At 40.9% G+C, this 27,862-nt stretch overlaps 1 protein-coding gene across 1 annotated transcript; it reads left to right on the top strand.

Moving 5' to 3' along the window:
• The first annotated feature begins 984 nt into the window (after nt 1-984).
• On the top strand, nt 985-23,702 carry LOC311135437 (NACHT, LRR and PYD domains-containing protein 3-like). The gene is made up of 13 exons (XM_084169389.1): nt 985-1,049; nt 6,461-6,647; nt 7,526-7,642; nt 8,475-8,591; nt 11,242-11,358; nt 11,690-11,774; nt 11,904-12,132; nt 12,557-14,312; nt 14,602-14,775; nt 18,843-19,016; nt 20,456-20,629; nt 21,955-22,001; nt 22,486-23,702. Exons 1-13 carry the CDS (start codon nt 1,007-1,009, stop codon nt 23,007-23,009), a joined length of 3,744 nt encoding a protein of 1,247 aa, XP_084025515.1. The 5' UTR covers nt 985-1,006; the 3' UTR covers nt 23,010-23,702.
• The last annotated feature ends 4,160 nt before the right edge of the window (nt 23,703-27,862 follow it).

The following is a 27,862-nucleotide window of genomic DNA, read 5'->3' as shown; positions in this document are numbered from 1 at the left end:
CAGTGATGAAGACTGCTCAACTTGCTGATGTTTCACGATGTGCCATGGCCGTCTCAGTAACCAGGTCTCAACCCAATTTAACACTTATGGGAGATTCTGGAGCGGCGCCTGAGACAGTGTTTTCCACCACCATCAACAAAACACCAAATGATGGAATTTCTTGAGGAGGAATGATGTCACATTCCTCCAATAGAGTTCCAGACACCTGTAGAATCTATGCCAAGGCACATCTACACCAAGGAGCATTGTTCTGGCGGCTCGTGGAGGCAAAACACCCTGTTAAGACACTATGTTGGTCTTTCCTTTATTTTGGCAGTTACCTGGAGGTGTACGTCACTCATCGCTGTAATCCATCTGTTCTTGTACTTTATGCTGGTCTACATTGACATAGATTTCACACAATCATGTCTATTACATACATTCTAATCCCTCAAATGAAAGTTGAATTGATAATTCAGTTAGTAATCAAATATAATATTTATTGGAACTTTTGAGCCAACGATATGTTTCTGTACAGGTCTGTTTTATTTAGTCAATTTGTTATTTGTTCCATTGGTTGGGTGTGTGTGTTTGTGTGTTTGTGTGAGAGAGAGAGAGAGAGAGAGAGAGAGAGAGAGAGAGAGAGAGAGAGAGAGAGAGAGAGACAGAGAGAGACAGAGAGAGAGAGAGAGAGAGAGAGAGAGAGAGAGAGAGAGAGAGAGAGAGAGAGAGACAGAGAGAGAGAGAGATAGATAGAGAAAGGAGAGAGAGAGAGAGAGAGAGAGAGAGAGAGAGAGAGAGAGAGAGAGAGAGAGAGAGAGAGAGAGACAGAGAGAGAGAGAGATAGATAGAGAAAGGAGAGAGAGAGAGAGAGAGAGAGGGAGAGAGAAAGAGAGAGAGAGAGAGAGAGAGAGAGAGAGAGAGAGAGAGAGAGAGAGAGAGAGAGAGAGAGAGAGAGAGAGAGAGAGAGCAAGTAGAACCTGATATTTAAATGAGTTCAGCAACCGAAAGTAACTTCGACGACCGAATGATTATTCTAGACTCTGCTTCTGTTGAGAGAGAAATAAAAGGTAAGACGACGATTGTTATGTGTTTTAATATAGTTGATGATATTGTTATGTGTTTTAATATAGTTGATGATATTGTTATGTGTATTAATATAGTTGATGATATTGTTATGTGTATTAATATAGTTGATGATATTGTTATGTGTAATAATATAGTTGATGATATTGTTATGTGTTTTCATATAGTTGATGATATTGTTATGTGTTTTAATATAGTTGATGATATTGTTATGTGTAATAATATAGTTGATGATATTGTTATGTGTTTTAATATAGTTTATGATATTGTTATGTGTTTTCATATAGTTGATGATATTGTTATGTGTTTCAATATAGTTGATGATATTGTTATGTGTAATAATATAGTTGATGATATTGTTATGTGTATTAATATAGTTGATGATATTGTTATGTGTTTTAATATAGTTGATGATATTGTTATGTGTTTTAATATAGTTGATGATATTGTTATGTGTTTTAATATAGTTGATGATATTGTTATGTGTATTAATATAGTTGATGATATTGTTATGTGTATTCATATAGTTGATATTTTTGGTAGACAGTGTTATATTTGGCCTACTCTCCTTCAAATGTATTTGAAGTCAATTTGATGCGGAGATGGGGGTGAATTCGTTCCGTGCCCTCCTGTGTTCCCCAGGGTGATCTCCTACTGTATCATAGACCTATAGACTGTGTTCCCCAGGATGATCTCCTACTGTATCATAGACCTATAGACTGTGTTCCCCAGGGTGATCTCCTACTGTATCATAGACCTATAGACTGTGTTCCCCAGGGTGATCTCCTACTGTATCATAGACCTATAGACTGTGTTCCCCAGGGTGATATCCTACTGTATCATAGACCTATAGACTGTGTTCCCCAGGGTGATATCCTACTGTATCATAGACCTATAGACTGTGTTCCCCAGGGTGATCTCCTACTGTATCATAGACCTATAGGCTGTGTTCCCCAGGGTGATCTCCTACTGTATCATAGACCTATAGACAGTGTTCCCCAGGGTGATCTCCTACTGTATCATAGACCTATAGACTGTGTTCCCCAGGGTGATCTCCTACTGTATCATAGACCTATAGACTGTGTTCCCAGGGTGATCTCCTACTGTATCATAGGCCTATAGACTTGTCTTCTCAAAACAGGCTTAAAACACAACAAGCAACTAACAAACATTTTCTCTTTCTAATCTACTGTTAACTCTTTTCACTCAGGAAGGTATGTTGTGTGAAAGAGAGACTAATAAATACTGTGGAACGACTAACAACAACTTACACTTCCTCAAAACAGGTTGTGTTTGTTCATTAGTGCCCACCGTAGTAAAAACGTTTGGCAACGGAAACCGTTTAGGTCACCTTGTACAGCGTTTGGAGCAAACCGTTTATGCATTGTTGCAAAACTGTTGGCTGCGGAGTAAACTAATGAATACGACCCAGGTAGTAGCCTACAACTCGGCTGTTGATGTCTGCCTCATGCTGAAACATGAACGTAGCCTGAAGGGTGGACTATGATGCAAGCTAGATATACTGGTTTTCTAAAGTTAGCTTCAGTTAGCTTCACATTCCAGCTCAGGCCTCATCCATAGGAATGTACAGAGTGCTAGTCATCAGGAAGGTGCTCTCAGCAGAACGGAAAATATATAATGACTTGACAGTTTAAAATCATACAAAATGGTGCTAACTGGACGTGGGCAAGTCAAATTCAATCAGTGGAGGTTGCTGAGGGGAGGACGGCTCATATTAATGATCCCATTCCACCTATTCCGCTCCAGCCATTACCACAAGCCCGTCCTCCCCAATTAAGGTGCCACCAACCTCCTGTGAATTCAATATATCAATATTCATTCATCATAGTTCTACATTTCACATTTCGTATGATAAATGTAATTGTATCATAGTTCTACTATAGTGTAGCGATCTGTGCAACTTCCGGCGTGAGTTTACTGTGAACACTGAGGCTGTACCCACTTTAAGTTACAGTTTTAACAGTGTAGGCTATTTGATCATAATGTAAAAAAGGCCTCCAATAACATTTAACATGGAAATAGCTGTTCTGTCATTCAGCCTACAGTAGCAGCCAATGGGTGGTGTTCAATGTAAGTCTACATTCCATTAGACTTTTGAACAAAACATGCAGGGCTTGGCATTAACCTGTTAATCTACTTGTCCTTCAGATAAGGAGGTGACTTAAAATGTTGTGTTGTTTGATGCAAGAAACCACTTTACAAAAAAAAATTCATCATTATTCCCATACCATTATTACAGAGAATCAGACAAATTATGCTACCCTCTGCCTATTGGCTACTTAGTTTATTCAAGCCTGTCTCAAAATACAACATTGCCCCTTTAAGACAAAAACATCTCTTTACCTGACTCGCTTTTCAATGATGTCTAGAAATGGACACGTTTTGTGCTGTTGTAGGAAGCAATCACGCCCCTATTGCTGACTATAAATGATCTATAACTGGGATAATAACTCACTAACTATCAAAGGATATGAACAAATGATCTATAACTGGGATAATAACTCACTAACTAGCAAAGGATATGAACAAATGATCTATAACTGGGATAATAACTCACTAACTAGCAAAGGATATGAACAAATGATCTATAACTGGGCTAATAACTCACTAACTAGCAAAGGATATGAACAAATGATCTATAACTGGGATAATAACTCACTAACTAGCAAAGGATATGAACAATGATCTATAACTATAACAAATACAAATATATTTTAGATTTTAGATTCTTCAAAGTAGCCACCCTTTGCCTTGATGACAGCTTTGCACACTCTTGGCGTTCTCTCAACCAGCTTCACCTGGAATGCTTTTCCAACCGTCTTGAAAGAGTTCCCACATATGATGAACACTTGTTGGCTGCTTTTCCTTCATTCTGCATTCAAACTCATCCCAAACCATTTCAATTGGGTTGAGGTCGGGTGATTGTGGAGGCCAGGTCATCTGATGCAGCACTCCATCACTCTCCTTCTTGGTAAAATAGCCCGTACACAGCCTGAAGTTGTGTTGGGTCATTGTCCTGTTGAAAAACAAATGATAGTCCCAATAAGCGCAAACCAGATGGGATGGCGTATCGCTGCAGAATGCTGTGGTAGCCATGCTGGTTAAGTATGCCTTGAATTCTAAATAATTCACAGACAGTGTCACCAGCAAAGCACCCCCACACCATCACACCTCCTCCTCCATGCTTCACGGTGGGAACCACACATGCAGAGATCATCCGTTCACCTACTCTGCGTCTCACAAAGACACGGCGGTTGGAACCAAAAATCTCCAATTTGGACTCCAGACCAAAGGACAGATTTCCACCGGTCTAATGTCCATTGCTCATGTTTCTTGGCCAAAGCAAGTCTCTTCTTCTTATTGGTGTCCTTTAGTAGTGGTTTCTTTGCAGCAATTCAACCATGAAGGCCTGATTAATTTTGACATTTTCCGGATTCACTGACCTTCATGTCTTAAAATAATGATGGACTGTCGTTTCTCTTTGCTTATTTGAGCTGTTCTTTCCATAATATGGACTTGGTCTTTTACCAGATAGGGCTATCTTCTGTATACCACCCCTACCTTGTCACCACACAGCTGATTGGCACAAACACATTAAGGAAAGAAATTCCACAAATTAACTTTTAACAAGGCACACCTCTTAATTGAAATGCATTCCAGGTGACTAACTCATGAAGCTGGTTGAGAGAATGCCAACAGTGTGCAAAATCTGTTATCAAGGCAACGGGTGGCTACTTTGAAGAATCTCAAATATAAAATATATTTTGATTTGTTTAACACTTTTTTGGTTACTACATGATTCCATATGTGTTATTTCATAGTTTTGATGTCTTCACTATATTTCTACAATTTAGAAAATAGTAGAAATAAAGAAAAACCCTTGAATGAGTAGGTGTGTCCAAACTTTTGACTGGCTGGCAGTATGGCTGGTGGCATTGTCATGCTGGAGGGTCATGTCAGGATGAGCCTGCAGGAAGGGTACCACATGAGGGAGGAGGACGTCTTCCATGTAACGCACAACATTGAGATTGCCTGTAATGACAACAACCTCAGTCCGATGATGCTGTGACACACCGCTCCAGACCATGACGGACCCTCCACCTCCAAATCGATCCCACTCCAGAGTACAGGCCTCAGTGTAACGCTCATTCCTTCTATGATAAACGCGAATCCGACCATCACCCCTGGTGAGACAAAACCGCGACTCGTCAGTGAAGAGCACTTTTTGCCAGTCCTTTCTGGTCCAGTGACGGTGGGTTTGTGCCCATAGGCGACGTTGTTGCCGGTGATGTCTGGTGAGGACCTGCCTTACAACAGGTCTACAAGCCCTCAGTCCAGCCTCTCTCAGCCTATTGCAGACAGTCTGAGCACTGATGGAGGGATTGTGCATTCCTGGTGTAACTCGGGCAGTTGTTGTTGCCATCCTGTACCTGTCCCGCAGGTGTGATGTTCTGATGTACCGGTCTTGTGCAGGTGTTGTTACACGTGGTCTGCCACTGCGAGGACGATCAGCTGTCCGTCCTGTCTCCCTGTAGCGCTGTCTTAGGCGTCTCACAGTACGGACATTGCAATTTATTGCCCTGGCCACATCTGCAGTCCTCATGCCTCCTTGCAGCATGCCTAAAGCACGTTCACGCAGATGAGCAGGGACCCTTGGTGTCTTTCTTTTGGTGTTTTTCAGAGTCAGTAGAAAGGCCTCTTTAGTGTCCTAAGTTTTCATAACAGTGACCTTAATTGCCTACCGTCTGTAAGCTGTTAGTGTCTTAACGACCGTTCTACAGGTGCATGTTCATTAATTGTTTATGGTTCATTGAACAAGCATGGGAAACAGTGTTTAAACCCTTTACAATTAATATCTGTGAAGTTATTTGGATTTTTACGAATTATCTTTGAAGACAGGGTCCTGAAAAAGGGACGTTTCTTTTTTTGCTGAGTTTATATTATAACCTAGCCTACTTTACATAACATAACATCTCTTACATGTTGCAAAAAAACTTTCTGAATGTATCAATGATTTCCCCTCAGATCAATCATGCCCGTTTTAGCCCTTCTGTCTACATTCTCAGATTGAAAGACAATAAATAGCCTACTTTTAATGAATACAAATATGTGTGAGACATGGCCTTGTGTTGCTGCACTGTCTAGAACTACCTTAACAAACAGTGACTTATTATTATTATTATTGACAGTTACCATGGAGATGAGATGTCACAACCAGATGTTCATGTGATTGCATTAAATAGCCTGACTGTTTGGATGTGTCTGTTAGTAAATGTTTTATTTCTAAGAGATAATGAATAAAAGAGAACAATGGACATTCTAGAATGAGTTGTCACTGTGTTCACCACAACCAACATGCTGCATCTCTGTTTAGGGGTCAGTTCTAAAATGAGTCTCTCTGGGGAGAGAGAGGAGGGGGGCCCTGCCTCTAAAATGAGTCTCTCTGGGGAGAGAGAGGAGGGGGGCCCTGCCTCTAAAATGAGTCTCTCTGGGGAGAGAGAGGAGGGGGGCCCTGCCTCTAAAATGAGTCTCTCTGGGGAACATGACACCAAAACTAAGAGGTGAGTTTACAGTTTTGTTTAAGAATTATTAATTACATTTCCAAAACTATATGTCCACAATTTTGTCACATTTCTTTTTTCATCAGAAATTATTGCTTATGGGTACCTTCAATATTACGCTTTGAACACACCGTTCTGCGTAATTGATAAAATAGTAGCAGCATCATCTAAATATGTGTGCAACAAAAGTTCAACATTCACCTTCTGCTACCATTTCTGTCAAGCCGTCTACGCAGATAGTTTGACGCATACGTTCGATAAATCCAAGGTATGCACCACACATTGGAAATGAATGTACTTCTGGTGACCAAAATGCAATGACGCAGTCGGTGTGTTCAAGGCGTTACTGATCTCAGATTTTTTATTAATCGATTTTAGAGGTGTATGAAAATGTGTTTTTTTTGCAAAACACTATATATCCAATGTTTAGCTGGAATGGGATGTTCGTATCCTGTATATTTGACTGTGATATGTGGTTGTCTCACTTAGCTATCTTAAGATAAATGCACTGTCGCGTTCGTTGAGTACAGGATTGGACCAAGGTGCAGCGTGGAATGCATATATGTTTATTCACTAAGTTAACACAGGACAAAACAACATAAGCAACGTAACGTAAAGCTCACAATGGCTACACACAAACAAGCCAAACAAGAGTCAAGATCCCACAACATAGGTAGGCAAAATGGCTACCCCCTGCCATGATTAGATAGTGAGAAAACACAACCATTTATTTGATAATTTCTTTAAACTATAGAAGTTAATTTACGAACATTTCTAAAAATGGATATATAGCGTTTTGGAATGAAACTCTTCCTCTGTTTCCCCATCTGAACTCAGAGTAGATGAGAGATGTAATGTTTGTCTCTGTTGTGTTGAAGTCCAATCAAGCAGGAGAGACCAGCCTCCCCTGTACCCAGCTGTGTGTCCATGAAGAGTGACTGGTCTATGAGTCGTCCTATATACTTCAGAGAGGGAGACTTTTCTACTGAACAAAGGTAAGAAGAACTCATGGGTCATGGTCAGTGAGTTAAACAACACTGTCTCTAATAATTTCTCCTCTCCCATTTTCCCATTTATTTTTGTTGTTTTCATAATCCATTGGTGAATCCTTTTTTCCATTTTCATAGTCCTAAAACAATATTAAACAAACACTACATTCCCTCCCTGTGTGTGTGTGTGTGTGTGTGTGTGTGTGTGTGTGTGTGTGTGTGTGTGTGTGTGTCTGTCAGTGAGTGCAACGTTAATAACGATGGTTTTTTGAAACAACTCAGAGATTTATCAATGCTCCTACGAAGATTCTAATGATTTGTCCTTAAAATAATTTTGGGAATCCGGAACCCTGGATAAAATACATCTGCTAAATGTCAAATGTAAATGTTTTACATACAGATCTCAGATTACTGTATTGAATTACTTTTTAAAAATATTTAAATATTGATGTCACAAGTGTATCATTTGTACAGTTCTTTATTAAAAATGTAGTTATTTGTTACATTTAACTGTGTAAAATCTATCAGTACTACTTGTTTCTCTGAGAGTGAGGCAGATATATAGCATTTTGCAAAAAAAACATTTGTCTCTCTGAAATGAAGCCATTAAGTGATCGATTTTAAACAAACACATGTCTGTCATTGAAAACCCCATGTCATGATTAGATAGTGAAAAAACACAACCATTTATTTGATAATTTCTTTAAACAATAGAAGTTAATTTACGAACATTTCAGAAAATGGATATATAGCGTTTTGGAATAAAACTCTTCCTCTGTTTCCCCATCTGAACTCAGAGTAGATGAGAGATGTAATGTTTGTCTCTGTTGTGTTGAAGTCCAATCAAGCAGGAGAGACCAGCCTCCCCTGTACCCAGCTGTGTGTCCATGAAGAGTGACCAGTCTATGGGTCGTCCTATATACTTCAGAGAGGGAGACTTTTGTACTGAACAAAGGTAAGAAGAACTCATGGGTCATGGTCAGTGAGTTAAACAACACTGTCTCAAGTCATTTCTCCTCTCCCATTTTCCCATTTATTTTTGTTGTTTTCATAATCCATTGGTGAATCCTTTTTTCCATTTTCATAGTCCTAAAACAATATTAAACAAACACTACATTCCCTCCCTGTGTGTGTGTGTGTGTGTGTGTGTGTGTGTGTGTGTGTGTGTGTGTGTGTGTGTGTGTGTGTGTGTGTGTCTGTCAGTGAGTGTGTGTGCACTCCCTGGATGAGGAGATGTAATCTCTATCCTGATTGACTAGTCACTTTTACCCCTACCTACATGTACATATTACCTCAACTACCAACACTGCTGCTACTCTGTTTATTATCTATCCTGATTGACTAGTCTCTTTTACCCCTACCGACATGTACATATTACCTCAACTACCAACACTGCTGCTACTCTGTTTATTATCTATCCTGATTGACTAGTCTCTTTTACCCCTACCTACATGTACATATTACCTCAACTACCTGGTACCCTGCACGTTGACTCAGTACTGGTACTGCTTCCATATAAAGTTGTTTTTGACTAACATGAAAACCTGTCAGTTTGTCACTTTCACGAGGTTGGAGTAATAATGTGTTCAACTACTTACGACAGAACATTTAGAAAATGAACAAATCAATCAAACCAAATGTGATTTGTCACATGCGCCGAATACAACATGTGTAGACCTTACAGTGAAATGCTTACTGACAAGCCCTTAACCAACAATGCAGAGTTTTTTAAAAAGTAACTAAGAAACATTTGCTAAATAAACCAACAACTAAGGAAGTCATTTTTACTTCTTTGACTTCTCAAACCCTAAACCCTAGCCTGATCTGCTTAATATGAGTACCCAATAATAATTTTTTACATCCGCAGTTGTCACAAAGTGCTTATATAGAAATTCAGTCTAAAACCCCAAACAGCAGCAATGCAGATGTAGAAGCACAGTGGCTAGGGAAAAACTCCATAGAAAGGCAGGAACCTAGGAAGAAACCTAGAGAGGAACCAGGCTCTGAGGGGTGGCCAGTCCTCTTCTGGCTGTACTGGGTGGAGATTATAAGAGTATATGGCCATTAAGGACAGATCGTTCTTCAAGATTTTAAAATGTTCATAGATGACTATCAGGGTCAAGTATTAATCACTGTGGTTATAGAGGGTGCAACACGTCAGCACCTCAGGAGTAAATGTCAGTTGGCTTTTCATAGCTGAGCATTCAGAGGTCGAGACAGCAGGTGTGGTAGGGAGAGAGAGAGAGAGGGTCGAAACAGCAGGTTCGGGACAAGGTCGCACGTCCGGTGAACAGGTCAGAGTTCCATATCCGCAGGCAGACCAGTAGAAACTGGATCAGAGCACGGCAAGGTATCACGTCCGGTGGAGCATGTATTGATACTGATAGGATCGAAAGAAGATGAGCGCTGCTCTCGGATCAGTTTTCTCCATTAAAATCTTTCCTTAACATTATAATTATTTCACAATGCTGACCACGGATCAGCTTCTAGAAAGATATTACTACCTACGGCTGTAAATATTGAGGTAGTTTATTCTAATGCTTACACAATAAAAATGCACTAAATCACAGATTCGGCACATCATTGTTCACATGTTAGGCTACACATCATGAAATATATTGAGACAAATTACAGACAGTAGTCTACAAGTAGCAAAATAAATAAATATATTGAACATTGAATATATTTCAATATGATTGAAATAGGCCTATAGCCTACTGTTTATATTTTAATGCAGTCATCTCGGTTTTCATTTGAAGCAAATTTGTGTACTTCCCTTGTTTGAATCAATTGCAAAGACATTGGCAACTTTGTATTTGTACTCAACTATGTTCTGAATCTATCGGCATCACAGAGAGACGGATAAACCATGTGATTCTATGTTTAGCAGAGATCTTCTGTGGATAAAGTCACGCGGAAGGGCAAAAAAGCATCTAACGACTCACTCAGCTGTTCTACGAGTGGTCTGAGGCAGGTGTTAGATTACGAGCGTTTTCAAGTGCAACGTTAATAACGATGGTTTTTTGAAACAGCTCAGAGATTTATCAATGCTCCTACGAAGATTCTAATGATGAATTTGTCCTTAAAATGATTTTGGGAATCCGGACCCTGGATAAAAAACATCTGCTAAATGACTAAAATGTCAAATGTAAATGTTTTACATACAGATCTCATATTACTGTATTGAATTACTTTTTTTAAATATTTAAATATTGATGTCACAAGTGTATCATTTGTACAGTTTTTTATTAAAAATGTAGTTATTTGTTACATTTAACTGTGTAAAATCTATCAGTACTACTTGTTTCTCTGAGAGTGAGGCAGATATATAGCATTTTGCAAAAAAAACATTTGTCTCTCTGAAATGAAGCCATTAAGTGATCGATTTTAAACAAACACATGTCTGTCATTGAAAACCCCTTGCCATGATTAGATAGTGAAAAAAAACAACAATTTATTTGATAATTTCTTTAAACAATAGAAGTTAATTTACGAACATTTCTGAAAATGGATATATAGCGTTTTGGAATGAAACTCTTCCTCTGTTTCCCCATCTGAACTCAGAGTAGATGAGATATGTAATGTTTGTCTCTGTTGTGTTGAAGTCCAATCAAGCAGGAGAGACCAGCCTCCCCTGTACCCAGCTGTGTGTCCATGAAGAGTGACTGGTCTATGCAACTTCCTATATGGTTTAGAGAGGGAGACTTTTCTACTGAACAAAGGTAAGAAGAACTCATGGGTCATGGTCAGTGAGTTAAACAACACTGTCTCTAGTCATTTCTCCTCTCCCATTTTCCCATTTATTTTTGTTGTTTTCATAATCCATTGGCGAATCCTTTTTTCCATTTTCATAGTCCTAAAACAATATTAAACAAACACTACATTCCCTCCCTGTGTGTGTGTGTGTGTGTGTGTGTGTGTGTGTGTGTGTGTGTGTGTGTGTGTGTGTGTGTGTGTGTGTGTGTGTGTGTGTGTGTGTGTGTGTGTGTGTGTGTGTGTGTGTGTGTGTGCACTCCCTGGATGAGGAAATGTAATCTCATGTTTTGTCCACAGAAACCAACAGGAGCGATCAGAGTCAGAGATTCTCAGTGGTCAGTCTTCCCAGAGTCATCAAACAGACCTGGCCTCCATATTCAGTGTATGTGGTCCTGTTATGTACATTTGTTTTTGTTTACCTCAAATAAAGTTGATCTGTCAATCATTCATTAATGTGTTCATAAGAAAGCATTTCTTCTCTTGCTTAACTTATTTACTTTATTTATTTCAGTTGCTTGAAGAGAATATTATGACATTTGTGAAGAACGAGCTGAAGATGTTCAAGAGGATTCTTAGTCCAGAACTCCCAGAAGGCTTTGAGAGTCAGAAGCAGGATAAGGAAGTGGTGGATGCTGAAGATGAGAAGCAGGAGAGCAGTGCCAGAGAGGGGGCTCTGAAGATCACACTGCACGTCCTGAGGAAAATGAACCAGAAGGAGCTTGCTGACACACTGGAGAAAAGTAAGAGCTGTCTGCCTCATGTTGAATGCTGTTTTATGACAAACATTTAAACGTTTTTAGCTAAAGTACAGCCAAAGTAGCTGTGTAACTCAATGATATTGTAGCAGCCTTAACACAACACCTAGTGACCTCATCAAGTAGCAGCAGGGATGTGTTGTGTTGATTAATTTAGACAGAGAAGAGGAGAGAGAGGAGAGAGACAACATTAATGATGCCATCAATAATATGAATAATAATAATCATAATGATAATAATAGAATCAGTCACTCCAGTGTGGAATGCATAATGAAAACATTTACACATTTATACTGTCAGTTAAGAGAATAAATGATTATAATTTACAACTTTATAACACAGTCTTACAATACTGTAGGCATTAAAGCAGACGTAATATTAATATCCTCTGTGTTATTTCTTAATTCAGATGAGCTTGCTATGATTTGCCAACGTGAACTCAAATCTAATCTAAAGAAGAAGTTTCAATGTGTATTTGAGGGGATCGCTAAACAAGGAAACCCAACACTTATCAATAAGATCTACACAGAGCTCTACATCACAGAGGGTGGAACAGGAGAGGTCAATAATGAACATGAGCTGAGACAGATTGAGACAACAACCAGGAAACAAGCAAGACCAGAGACTGCAATCAAATGTAACGACATCTTCAAACCCTTAACTGGACAAGACAAACTTATCAGAACTGTGCTGACAATGGGAGTCGCTGGCATTGGAAAAACAGTCTCTGTGCAGAAGTTCATTCTAGACTGGGCTGAAGGAAAAGCAAATCAGGATGTCCAATTTGTATTTTCATTCCCTTTTCGGGAGCTGAATTTGATGAAAGGGGAAAAACACACTTTGATTGAACTTCTCAATCACTTCTCAATGGAAACCAAAAAATCAAGAATCTCCAACTATGATAAGTACAAAGTTCTGTTCATCTTTGATGGTCTGGATGAGTGCCGACTGCCCCTAGACTTCCAGAAGAACAAGATTTGTTGTGACGTCACAGAGTCAACCTCAGTGGATGTTCTGCTGACAAATCTAATCAAGGGAAATCTGCTTCCCTCTGCTCTCCTCTGGATAACTACCCGACCTGCAGCAGCCAATCAGATCCCTTCAGGGTGTGTTGACCAGGTGACAGAGGTACGAGGGTTCAATGACCCACAGAAGGAGGAGTACTTCAGGAAGAGATTCAGTGATGAGGACCTGGCTAGCAGAATCATCTCACACATAAAGACCTCAAGGAGCCTCCACATCATGTGCCACACTCCAGTCTTCTGTTGGATTTCTGCAATAGTCCTTGAACACATGCTGAAACATAAGAGAGAAGAGATGCCCAAGACTCTGACTGAGATGTACACACACCTTGTGGAGTTTCATACCAAACAGAAGAATGAAAAGTATCTTGGGAAAGAAGAGACAGGTCCACACTGGAATAAAGAGATCATTCTGTCACTGGGAAAACTGGCTTTTCAACAGCTTGTGAATGGCAATCTGATTTTCTATGAAGAAGACCTGAAAGAGGCTGGCATTGATGTCAATGAAGCCTCAGTGTACTCAGGATTGTGCACACAGATCTTTAAAGAGGAATGTGTGCTTTACGAGGACAAGGTGTACTGCTTCGTGCATCTGAGCATTCAGGAGTTTTTGGCTGCTGTATATGTGTTCCTCTCATTCATCAACAACAATGAGAATCTAATGGCCGAACCGCAAGTTACTGAAGTTACTGTCTACAAGAGTGCTGTGGATAAAGCCTTACAAAGTGAGACAGGAAACCTGGACCTTTTCCTCCGCTTCCTTCTGGGCCTCTCACTGGAGTCCAATCAGAAGCACTTACTAGGTCTACTGACAAAGACAAGAAGCAGCTCACAGAGCCATGAAGAAACAGTCAAGTACATCAAGGAGAAGATCAGGGAGAATCCCTCTCCAGAGAGGTGCATCAATCTGTTCCACTGTCTGAATGAACTGAATGACCATTCTCTAGCGGAGGAGATCCAAAGCTACCTGAGATCAGGAAGTCTCTCAGAAGCCAAACTGTCACCTGCACAGTGGTCAGCTCTGGTCTTTGTGTTGCTGACTTCAGAAAAGGAGCTGGATGTGTTTGACCCGAAGAAATACTCAAGATCAGAGGAAGGTCTTCTGAGGCTGCTGCCAGTGGTCAAAGCCTCCAGAGCTGCTCTGTGAGTACATAAAATGACATTTAAGTACTAATCATCAGGAATAAATATTCAGTTTAGAGAAATATATGTATTATCATTTGTATATCATATATCATATTAAATTGAAAAGCTTGCTGAATCAGTGCATTGGTGTTCACATTAGTATAACAATATGACCATGCAATTCTAGGACACGAAAGATGAATCTATATGTTCTTTAAGAGAATAAACCAAATCTGCCATTGTCCTTCTACACTACTGGTGTTAAATTAACAGTGTGTTTGTGAAATCATGATGATTTCTTTGTCAGGCTGTCATTCTGTGGACTCACAGAGGAAGGCTGTGCTTCTCTGGTCTCAGCTCTGAAGTCAAACCCCTCACACCTGAGAGAGCTGGATCTGAGTAACAATGTCCTGAAGGATTCAGGAGTGAAGCTGCTCTCTGCTGTACTGGGGGATCCCCACTGTAAACTGGAGACTCTGAGGTCAGTATTCCTGTATTTGTATTTAATAAGGATCCCCATTAGCTGCTGGCAAGGCAGAAGCTACTCTTCCTGGGGTCCTGCAACATTAAGGCAGTTATGTACAATTTAAAATATTACATGACATTATATTTCATAACACTTTACCCAATACATTTAGTGTGTTCCCTCAGGCCACTACTCCACTATCACATATTTACAATACAACATCCATGTGTACGTGTGTGTAGAGTGAGTGTATATATGTATGTGTGTATGTGCCTGTGTGTGTGTCTCTTCACAGTCCCCGCTGTTCCACAAGGTGTATTTTTAACTATTTTTGAAATCTGATTCTACTGCTTGCATCAGTTACCTGATGTGGAATAGAGTTCCATGTAGTCATGGCTCTATGTAGTACTGTGCGCCTCCCATAGTCCGTTCTGGACTTGGGGACTGAAGAGACCTCTGGTGGCATGTCTTGTGGGGTATGCATGGGTGTCCAAGCTGTGTGCCAGTATTCCAAACAGACAGCTCGGTACATTCAGCTCGTCGACAACTCTCACAAAAACAAGCAGTGATGATGTCAATCTCTCTTCCACTTTGAGCCATGCATGTCATCACTGTTAGCTCTCTGTGTACTTTTAAGGGCCAGCCGTGTTGCCCTGTTCTGAGCCAACTGCAATTTTCCCAAGTTCTTCTTTGTGGCACCTGACCACACGACTGAACAGTAGTCTAGGTGTGACAAAACTAGAGCCTGTAGGACCTGCCTTGTTGATAGTGCTGTTAAGAAGGTAGAGCAGCGCTTTATTATAGACAGACTTCTCCCCATCTTAGCTACTGTTGTATCAATATGTTTTGACCATGACAGTCTACAATCCAGGGTTACTCCAAGCAGTTTAGTCACCTCAACTTTCTCAATTTCCACATTATTCATTACGAGATTTAGTTGAGGTTTAGGGTTTAGTGAATGATTTGACCCAAATACAATGCTTTTAGTTTAGGAAATATTCAGGACTAACTTATTCCTTGCCACCCATTCTGAAACTAACTGCAACTCTTTGTTAAGTGTTGCAGTTATTTCAGTTGCTGTAGTAGCTGACGTGTCTAGTGTTGAGTCATCCACATACATAGACACACTGGCTTTACTCAAAGCCAGTGGCATGTCGTTAGTAAAGATGGAAAAAAGTAAGGGGCCTAGACAGCTGCCCTGGGGAATTCCTGATTCTACCTGGATTATGTTTGAGAGGCTTCCATTAAAGAACACTCTTTGTGTTCTGTTAGACAGGTAACTCTTTATCCACAATATAGCAGGGGGTGTAAAGCCATAACACATATGTTTTTCTCAGCAGCAGACTATGATCGATAATGTCAAAAGCCGCGCTGAATTCTAACAAACAGCCCCCACAATCTTTTTATCATCAATTTCTCTCAGCCAATCATCAGTCATTTGTGTAAGTGATGTGCTTGTTGAATGTCCTTATCTATAAGCATGCTGAAAGTTTGTTGTCAATTTGTTTACTGTAAAATAGCATTGTATCTGGTCAAACACATTTTTTTCCAATAGTTTACTAAGGTTTGGTAACAGGCTGATTGGTCGGCTGTTTGGACAGTGAAGCTTAGTGTTTTTAATTTGGTGCTATGCTCCATCATTGTGGATTTGAGATAGAATGTTTCATATTAGGTGACAGAACAGAATGTCACCTTTTATTTGAGGTTAATGGTGAGAGGTTAGTATGTTTTGTTGTAGCCTCTGTAACTTTCTCACTCATTATTATTCATGATTCATTCATGATCTTTCTCAATCATGGCATCATCAGGATTAATTTAGTAGTGTTTAGAAACATGTTATCTACTCACTCAGAAAGAAAATTACTCAACACCAAAGAATAGCAGTGTGGTTTTAATATGATTTTAATCTTTACAGGCTGTCAGGCTGTCTAGTCACAGAGGAAGGCTGTGCTTCTCTGGTCTCAGCTCTGAAGTCAAACCCCTCACACCTGAAAGAGTTGCATCTGAGTAACAATGACCTGAAGGATTCAGGAGTGAAGCTGCTCTCTGCGGGACTGAGGAATCCCCACTGTAAACTGGAGACTCTGAGGTCAGTATTCCTGTATCACTCAATGAACACACATACACTGGACACACACACACACTGGACACGGACACACACACACACACACACACACACACACACACACACACACACACACACACACACACACACACACACACACACACACACACACACACACACACACACACACACACACACACACACACACACACACACACACACACACACACACACACACACACACACACTGGACACACACACACAAGGATTAATTGAGTAGTGTTTAGAAACATGTTATCTACTGTTAATAATGATACATTAATTCATTTATATACAGTACCAGTCAAACGTTTGGACACACCTTCTCATTCAAGGGTTTTTCTTTATTTTTATTATTTTTTACATTGTAGAATAATAGTGAAGACATCAAAACTATGAAATAACACACATGGAATCATGTAGTAACCAAAAAAGTGTTAAACAAATCAAATTATATTTTATATTTGAAATTCTTCAAATAGCCACCCTTTGCCTTGATGACAGCTTTGCACACTCTTGGCATTCTCTCAACCAGCTTCACCTGGAATGCTTTTCCAACAGTCTTGAAGGAGTTCCCACATATGCTGAGCACTTGTTGGCTGCTTTTCCTTCACTTTGCCGTCCAACTCATCCTAAACCATCTCAATTGGGTTGAGGTCGGGTGATTATGGAGGCCAGGTCATCTGATGCAGCACTCAATCACTCTCCTTACACAGCCTGGAGGTGTGTTGGGTCATGTTGTCCTGTTGAAAAACAAATGATAGTCCCACTAAGCCCAAACCAGATGGGATGGCGTATCGCTGCAGAATGCTGTGGTAGCCATGCTGGTTAAGTGTGCCTTGAGTTCGAAATAAATCACAGACAGTGTCACAAGCAAAGCACCCCCACACCATCACACCTCCTCCTCCATGCTTTATGGTGGGAACTACACATGTGGAGATCATCCGTTCACCCACACCACGTCTCACAAAGACACGGTGGTTGGAAACAAAAATCTCCAATTTGGACTCCAGACCAAAGGACAAATGTCCACCGGTCTAATGTCCATTGCAAGTGTTTCTTGGCCCAAGCAGGTCTCTTCTTCTTATTAGTGTCCTTCAGTAGTGATTTCTTTGCAGCAATTCGACAATGAAAGCCTGATTCATACAGTCCCCTCTGAACAGTTGATGTTGAGATGTGTCTGTTACTTGAACTCTGTGAAGCATTTATTTGGGCCGCAATTTCTGAGGCTGGTAACTCTAATGAACTTATCCTCTGCAGCAGAGGTAACTATGGGTCTTCCATTCCTGTGGCGGTCCTCATGAGAGCCAGTTTCATCATAGCGCTTGATGTTTTTTGTGACTTCACTTGAAGACACTTTCAAAGTTCTTGAAATGTTCCGTATTGACTGACCTTCATGTCTTAAAGTAATTATGGACTGTCGTTTCTCTTTGCTTAATTGAGCTGTTCTTGCCATAATGTGGACTTGGTCTTTTACCAAATAGGATTATCTTCTGTATACCCCCCCCCCCCCTACCTTGTCACAACACAAATGGTTGGCTCAAACACATTAAGAAGGAAAGAAATTCCACAAATTAACTTTTAAGAAGGCACACCTGTTAATTGAAATGCATTCCAGGTGACTACCTTATGAAGCTGGTTGAGAGAATGCCAAGAGTGTGCAAAGCTGTCATCAAGGCATAGGGTCTATTTGAAGAATCTGAAATATAACATATATTTTGGTTACTATATGATTCCATATGTGTTATTTCATAGTTTTGATGTCTTCACTATTCTAAAATAGTTTTAAAAAATGTTTTAAAAACTTGAATGAGTTGGTGTGTTCAAACATTTTACTGGTAGTGTATATATACATATATGAATAGATATGGCAGGTTTCAGGACTCTGATGTATCTGAAAATGTTGAATAAATATACTGCCACTATTTTCACCACCAAAGAATAGCAGTGTGATTTTAATATGATTTTACTCTTGCAGGCTGTCAGTCTGTCTAGTCACAGAGGAAGGCTGTGCTTCTCTGGTCTCAGCTCTGAAGTCAAACTCCTCACACCTGAGAGAGCTGGATCTGAGTAACAATGACCTGAAGGATTCAGGAGTGAAGCTGCTCTCTGCTGGACTTGGGAATCCCCACTGTAAACTGGAGACTCTGAGGTCAGTATTCCTATAGTTGGTCAACAAGTGATAACTGTTCACCAGATCCACATGTGTTTACCAGGCACACATAGTCCACACCATATGTGTTTGGACAGTGGAGCTTAGTGTTTTAAATTTGGCGCTATGCTCCAGCATTTTGGATTTGAGATAGAATGTTTCATATTAGGCGACAGAACAGAATGTCACCTTTTATTTGAGGATATTTTCATACATATCTGTGTTACTGTTTAGAAATGAAAGCACTTTATGTATCTAGTTCTCCCATTTGAAAAAGTCGTAATAATTTGGACATATTCACTTATATTGTGTTAAAGTAGTCATGAGTTTAGTATTTGGTCCCCTATTCCTTACCCACAGTGATTACATTAAGCCTGTGATTCTACAAACGTGTTGAATGCATTTGCAGTTTGTCTTGGTTGTGTTTTGGATGATGTTTTCCCCAATAGAAACTGAATGGTGAATAATGTCCTGTCATTTTGGAGTCACTTCACTTGTATTGTCAGTAAGAATAGAAGATGTTTCTGAACACTTCTGCATTCATGTGGATGCTACCATGATTATGAATAATCATGAATGAATCCTGAAGGATGATGAATGAGAAAGTTACAGAGGAACAAGGATCACACCCCATCTGTTATTGGTAATGGTGAGAGGTTATCTGTTTTGTTGTAGCCTCTGTAACTTTCTCACTCATTATTATTCATGATTCATTCATGATTTTTCTTAATCATGACATCATCAGGATTAATTTAGTAGTGTTTAAAAACATGTTATCTACTCACTTAGACAGAAGATGAATCCAGTCATCATCCACCATTCAGTTACTATCGGGCAAAACATAACCCAAAACTCAACCAAAACAAACTGCAAATGCAACCAACGAGTTTGGGACCAAATACTAAACTTTTGGCTACTTTAATACACTATAAGTGAATTGGTCAGAATACTTATGACTTCTTCAAATGGGGGGAATAGATACATAAAGACTTTCATTTCTAAACGGTGAAACTGATATGTATGAAAATACCCTCAAATAAAAGGTGACATTATATACTGTCACCTCATATGAAACATTTGATCTCAAATCCAAAATGCTGGAGTACAGAGCCACATTTAAAATGTTAGCTTCACTGTCAAAATAGATATGGTGTGGACTGTATACTCAATACAATCTAAATCTGATACCTCACTGTCTGTCTTTTGACTGATACTGCTTTTTAAACTGCTCTGGTCAGTCTACTCAAATATTTCTACTATACATTTTTCTCTCTACAAACAATATTATGATAATTTCTAATAATGATACATTCAATTATGAATAGATAGGGCATGTTTCAGGACACTGATATATCTGAAAATGTTGAAAAAATATACTGCCACTATTTTCACCACCAAAGAATAGCAGTGTGGTTTTAATATGATTTGACTCTTTGCAGGCTGTCAGGCTGTCTAGTCACAGAGGAAGGCTGTGCTTCTCTGGTCTCAGCTCTGAAGTCAAACCCCTCACACCTGAGAGAGCTGGACCTGAGTAACAATCACCCAGGAGACTCAGGAGTCAGACTGCTCTCTGCTGGACTGGAGGATCCACACTGCAGACTGGAGAAACTCAAGTATGTAGAGGGTTTATGTCAACGTTCATATCAGACATGTTGGAGTTATCAGGCTAGTTAAGACAAACATTCTTACCACCACTTGGACTAACACTGGACACACACACACTGGACACACATCCACACACTGGACACACACACACACACTGGACACACATCCACACACTGGACACACACACACACACTGGACACCCACACACTGGACACACACACACTGGACACACACACACACACTGGACACCCACACACTGGACACACACACACTGGACACACACACACACACACACTGGACACACACACACACTGGACACACACACACTGGACACACATCCACACACTGGACACACATCCACACACTGGACACACACAAACACTGGACAAACACACTCACACTGGACACACACACACACACAGGAAACACACACGCTGGACACACAAACACACACACAGGACACACACAACATACACACACACACACACACACACACACACACACAAACACACACACTGCATACACACACATACACACACACACACACGCTGGACACACACACTGGACAAACACACACACACACACTGGACACACACACTGGACAAACACACACATACACTGGACACACACACACACTGGACACACACACTGGACAAACACACACACACTGGACACACACACACACACACACACACAGGAAACACACACACTGTACACACACACTGGACACACACACACACACACTTTACACACACACACACACACACTGGACACACACACACACACACACACATTGTACACACACACACACACAGGAAACACACACGCACACACACACACACACACACATTGTACACACACATACACACACAGGAAACACACACGCACACACACACACACACACACACACACTAGACCCACACACACACTGGACCCCACACACACACACACACACACACAGGAAACACACACACACACACACACACACACACACACACACACTGTACAAACACACACGCACTGGACACACACACACACGCACTGGACACACACACACTGTACACACACACACGCTAGACACAAACACACAAACACACACTGGACACACACACACACACACTGGACACACACACACACACTGGACACACACTCACACTTGACAAACAAAAACACCACACACACACTGTCGGCATATAACTTTGTCTCTGTGTTTGTGTCCAGTGTGTTTGTGTCCAGTGTGTGTCCAGTGTGTGTCCAGTGTGTGTGTGTGTGTGTGTGTGTGAGTTCATGTGTATCCCTCAATGACTGTCTGTTCTTCTGCTTACCGCTACAGTGTGGAACATGGTGGAGACAACACAATGAAACCTGGACTTAGAAAATGTGAGTGTTGACTGCTGTGAAGAATATGACTAAGAATAGGTCTTAATTCAAGTGAAGTCAAAGTCAAAGACCACCATAATTACTTACTTGGTCATATTAAATATCAGATGTAGTTCTACAGAAGCACAAATCAGGGACACCAAAGTTTACAAAGAGTTGCTTTGACAATGTGTGTGTCTGTGTGTGTGTGTGGCGTGTTCCTGTTACAACAGAAATGTGTGTGTTTGTTCATGAAGGTGTGTGTGTGTCCAGTGTGTGTGTGTGTTCATGATGTGTGTGTGTGTGTGTGTGTAATTAATGGGAATAAGTGTGTTTTATATTACCATACAGTATAACATATGATCATTCAACAAGTCTCAAGTTACCTTAATTTCTCCTTTTGATACCTAGAAACATCTACATTAAATTAATTAGTGAAAAGTGAGATAACATTCTAATGTGAATGATGATGATTTCTAATATTGTGTCTGGTTTCATCCATCAGATGTCTGTGATCTCACACTGGACCTAAACACAGTAAACAGACGCCTCTCTCTGTCTGAGGAGAACAGAAAGGTGACATGTAAGATAGAGAAGCAGCCGTATCCTGATCACCCAGAGAGATTTGAGGTCTGGAGACAGGTGCTGTGTAGAGAGGGTCTGACTGGGCGCTGTTACTGGGAGGTAGAGTGGAGTGGGAGATGGGTTGATATAGGAGTGACATATAAAGGAATCAGCAGGAAAGGAAGGGTTGGTGACTGTAGGATTGGATGTAATGACAAGTCCTGGAGTCTGACATGCTTTGACGACAGTTACTCTGCTTGTCACAATAATAAGTCCACTACCATAAAGGTCCCCTCCTCCAGCCCCCACAGAGTAGGAGTGTATCTGGACTGGCCAGCCGGCACTCTGTCCTTCTACAGAGTCTCCTCTGACACACTGACCCACCTGAACACATTCTACACCACATTCACTGAGCCCCTCTATCCAGGGTTTAGAGTTCAGGTTGACTCCTCAGTGTCCCTGTAAATAATAACCATGGTAACACTGACACACACACACACTGGAGACACACACACACACACACACACACACTGGACAGAACACACACACACACACACACACACACACACACACACACACACACACACACACACACACACACACACAGTGAACACACACACACACTAAACACACACTGAACACACACACACTGGAAACACACAAACCCACACACACACACACACACACTAGACACATACTGAACGCACACACACAGGACACAATCACACACACACACACACACTGGACACACACACTGGACACACACACCCAGGACACACACACACACACACTGAACACACACACACACGCACTGAACACAAACACACTGAACACACACACACACACACACTGGGGACACACACACACTGAACACACACACACACACACATACTGGACACACACACACACTGGGGACACACACACACACTGAACACACACACACACACACATACTGGACACACACACACACTGGACATACACACACACTGAACAAACACCCACTGGACACACACACACACACACTGGACAAACACACACACACACACACACTGGACACACAAACACTGGACAGACACACACACTGAACAAACACCCACTGGACATACACACACACACACACTGGACACACACACACACACACACACTGGACACACACACACACACACACACACACTGGACACAAACACAAACACACTGAACACATACACACTGAACACACACACACACACACACACACACACACACACACACACACACACACACACACACACACACTGGACACAAACACAAACACACTGGACACACATACACACTGAACACACACACACACACACACACTGGACACACACTCATTGGACACACACACACAAACACACACACTGGATACACATACACACTGGACACATACACACTGAACACACACACACACACACACACACACACACACACACACACACACACACACACACACACACACACACACACACACACACACACACTCTAGACACACACACACTGGACACACACACACACTGGACACACACACACACACTGGACACACACACACACTGGACACACACACACATACTGGACACACACACACACACTGGACACACATACACACTGAACACACAAACACACACACACACACACACACACACACTAGACACACACACACTGGACACACACACACACTGGACACACACACACACACACTGGACACACACACACACTGGACACACACACACACACACACTGGACACACACACACACTGGGGACACACATACACTGAACACACACAAACACACACACTGGACACACACACACACTGGACACACACACACACACACACACTGGACACACACACACACACACACACTGGACACACACACACACACACACTGGACACACACACACACACACATACTGGACACACACACACAGACACACACACACATACTGGACACAAACACACTGAACACATTGAACACACACACACACACACACACACACATTGGACACACACTGGACACACACACAAACAGTGGACACACACACACACACTGGACACACACACACACACACACTGGACACACACACTGGACACATGTCCACGTTCTGGATTTTGATGAAACGAAATCCCATATAGCCTACTGGACAGGACTTTGCTATGGCATCTTCTGTTTGGGTGTCTCAGGTCAGGTCTGAGCCATGATCAGAATGTGTCTCTGTGTCTATTTCCAGCCCTGCCATTTCTACCTGTCCTGATCTAGTGTTTCACCCCTGACCTCCTCACACCGTCTCACTGTCCATGTCTGCTTTTAGCTCCCACCTCTACTTCACTGTGTTATAATGGACCTTATGCTTGTTATGTCACCTCTGTAACCAGTTATCAAACATACTGACCTTTCTGACCCTATCCCATGGCCCTACTTTCTACAACTGAACATTTAAAATCCTCTATGAGTTTTGTTTAGTATCCATTTACTTATGTATGTATTTGTTGTATATTGGGGTTGTGCTGCAGAGCATCATGGGGGTTTGTATGTGTTGAGATGATCACGTTCCAGATAAATGGTTGATCTGATTCCTGTCTCCTGTCTCATCATTATTGAATTGTTATACAGACGTGGTTATGAAACCCACTAGACATAACAAAATATTGGTGATGAGTAAGTCTGAATCTACAGGAACTATTCTGTCTGGAAGAAGTGGGTTTTTACAACTGTTTAAAACTGTTATTTTCTGTGGTCCAGTCTAGGCTAATGTTAGCACAGTGTATTGATAGCAGAGGCAAGTGCATAGTCGAGCTAGCTAAGAAAGAGAGTTAACCAGTAGTGTAAAGTACTTACAGTTTTTTCCGACTGCTTACACACAAAATCTTTTCATGTCACACGATTTTTGAAACCTCTCACTCAAAGTGCAAAACTACACACCAAATCTCCAAAACCATAAGCTATTTCTCAGCCTTTGACTCAGTTGTCAATTGCATAAAACACTTTTTTCAAAACACTACACACAATTCTCTACCTAAAACACAAAAATCTAACAGGAAGTGACTTGCTTTCCTTTTCCAAACACAACCATTCAAAATGCTACACTTATTCACCAGGTCACACACACACTCTTCACATGTGCAAACACTAATTGCTTAACTGATCACTAACCAATCACTGCTTTACTGTAGTATAGGCCTATAAATAGGTCAAAGGTCAGATTACCTGTTTTGAACAATGGATGCCAACAATGGACAGAGAGCAAGAGGAGTAGGAGGGAGAGGCAGGGGACAACAACGAGGACAAATTCAAAGACGAAGTGTTGGAAGAGGAGGAGGAGGAGGAAGAGGAAAATGAAGAGGAAGAGGAAGAGGAAGAAGAGGACGAGGGCAAAGAAGAGAAGGAAGGAGATTTATTTATGTGGATGAGGTTGGCTTCAACCTCACCAAAACCAGGCGCCGCTGAAGAAATGTAAAAGGACAGAGGGCAATTACCAATGTCCCTGGACAGCGTGGGGGTAATATAACTATGTGTGCTGCCATCACTCAAAACGGGGTCCTCCATCACAATGCCACACTGGGTCCGTACAAGACCGGCCATAGGCTCACTTTTCTGGATGCAATTTACACAATGCTTGTCCCTGATCCAGATCAGGAGCCTGCTGGATTTGTGGTTATATGGGACAATGTTAGTTTTCACCGGGCTGTTCTGGTCCAAAACTGGTTTGCCACCCATCCACAATTTGTAGTTTTGTACCTACCCTCATATTCACCTTTTCTAAATCCCATAGAGGAATTCTTCTCAGCCTGGCGCTGGAAAGTGTATGATTGCCAACCCTATGCCCGCATGCCGCTTCTCCAGGCAATGGAGGACGCATGTGGGGACATAGAGGTTGCCTCTGTCCAAGGTTGGATACGCCATGCTAGGAGATACTTCCCTCGATGTTTGGCAAGAGAAAACGTATCTTGTGATGTGGACAAAGTATTGTGGCCAGACCCAGCCCGGAGAAGAGATGAAGCGTAGCTTAGCACTGGTGACTGCCCACCCCCCTACCAATTCCTGGACTGCCCCCCGGGACCCCACACACACAATTGTGTTCTTTACTGTATTCTAAAGAATATACTTTTGGTTTACATATGTTTATGGTTTTGTTGTGTGCTACTGTATACAACAGTAATGTTTGGCCTAATAAATATTTTCTGTTTCTACATTGCATTGGTGTTTACAGTGTACTTGTTACCCCTCTCAGCAGATTACTTTCACTGTAGAACATTGTATTGAAATGTAGATATAAGCCTATGAAAGACCAAAGAGCTTTAGATTTAGAACAACAGTGTTTACATGGTATATCCAAAAATGTACTATTATGAAAGAAGTGTTTGCCATTTGATGCAAATGCTTCATTCTGACATGTGTTTACGGCATTTTGAATGCAGTGTTACATTTTGAAGGAGATGTGAGGCATTTTGCATTTTGTGTGTGCAGTTTTGGGAATTGTGTGTAGAGTTTTGAAAAAAGGAGACATAGTTTTGAAAACGTGTGTAAGCAGTTGGAAAAAACTGTAAGTAAAAATACTTTAACGTACTACTTAAGTCGTTTTTTGGGGTATCTGTACGTGACTTTACTATTTATATTTTTGACTACTTTTACTTTTACTTCACTACATTCATAAAGAAAATAATGTACTTTTTACTCCGTACATTTTCTCTGACACCCAAAAGTACTCATTACATTTTGAATGCTTAGCAGGATAGAAAATGGTCCAATTCACACATTTATCAAGAGAATATCCCTGGTCCTCTCTACTGCCTCTGATCTGATGGACTCACTAAACACAAATGCTTTGTTTGTAAATTGTCTGAATGTTGGAGTGTGCCTCTGGCTGAACGTACATTTTAAAAACAAGAAAATCGTCTGGTTTGCTTTATGTAGGGAATTTGAAATGATTTAGACTTGTACTTTTGATACTTAGGTATATTTTAGCAATTACATTTACTTTTGATATTTAAGTATATTTAAAACCAAATACTTTTAGGCTTTTACTCAAGTAGAATTTTACTGGGTGACTTCCTCATTTAGTTGAGTCATTTTCTATTAAGGTATCTTTACTTTTACTCAAGTATGACAATTGGGTACTTTTTCCACCACTGGAGTTAACATCGTCATGGACGGCAGAAAAGGACTCGAGACGGACATCAGAGCGGGAAAACACCGTGATTAAAAGGGAGGAACATACAGTGATTAAAGGAAAGGAAATTTATTCAACTGTGAAGACAAACCTTTTAATTAAAACTGCTAAATGAGCGAACTTAGGAGGAAAC

Source organism: Coregonus lavaretus (genome assembly GCF_964263955.1).
Source record: "Coregonus lavaretus genome assembly, chromosome: 9".
NCBI lineage: Eukaryota > Metazoa > Chordata > Actinopteri > Salmoniformes > Salmonidae > Coregonus > Coregonus lavaretus.
The sequence above is the reverse complement of the archived record's forward strand: the minus strand, read 5'-3'. Positions and strand labels throughout refer to the sequence as shown.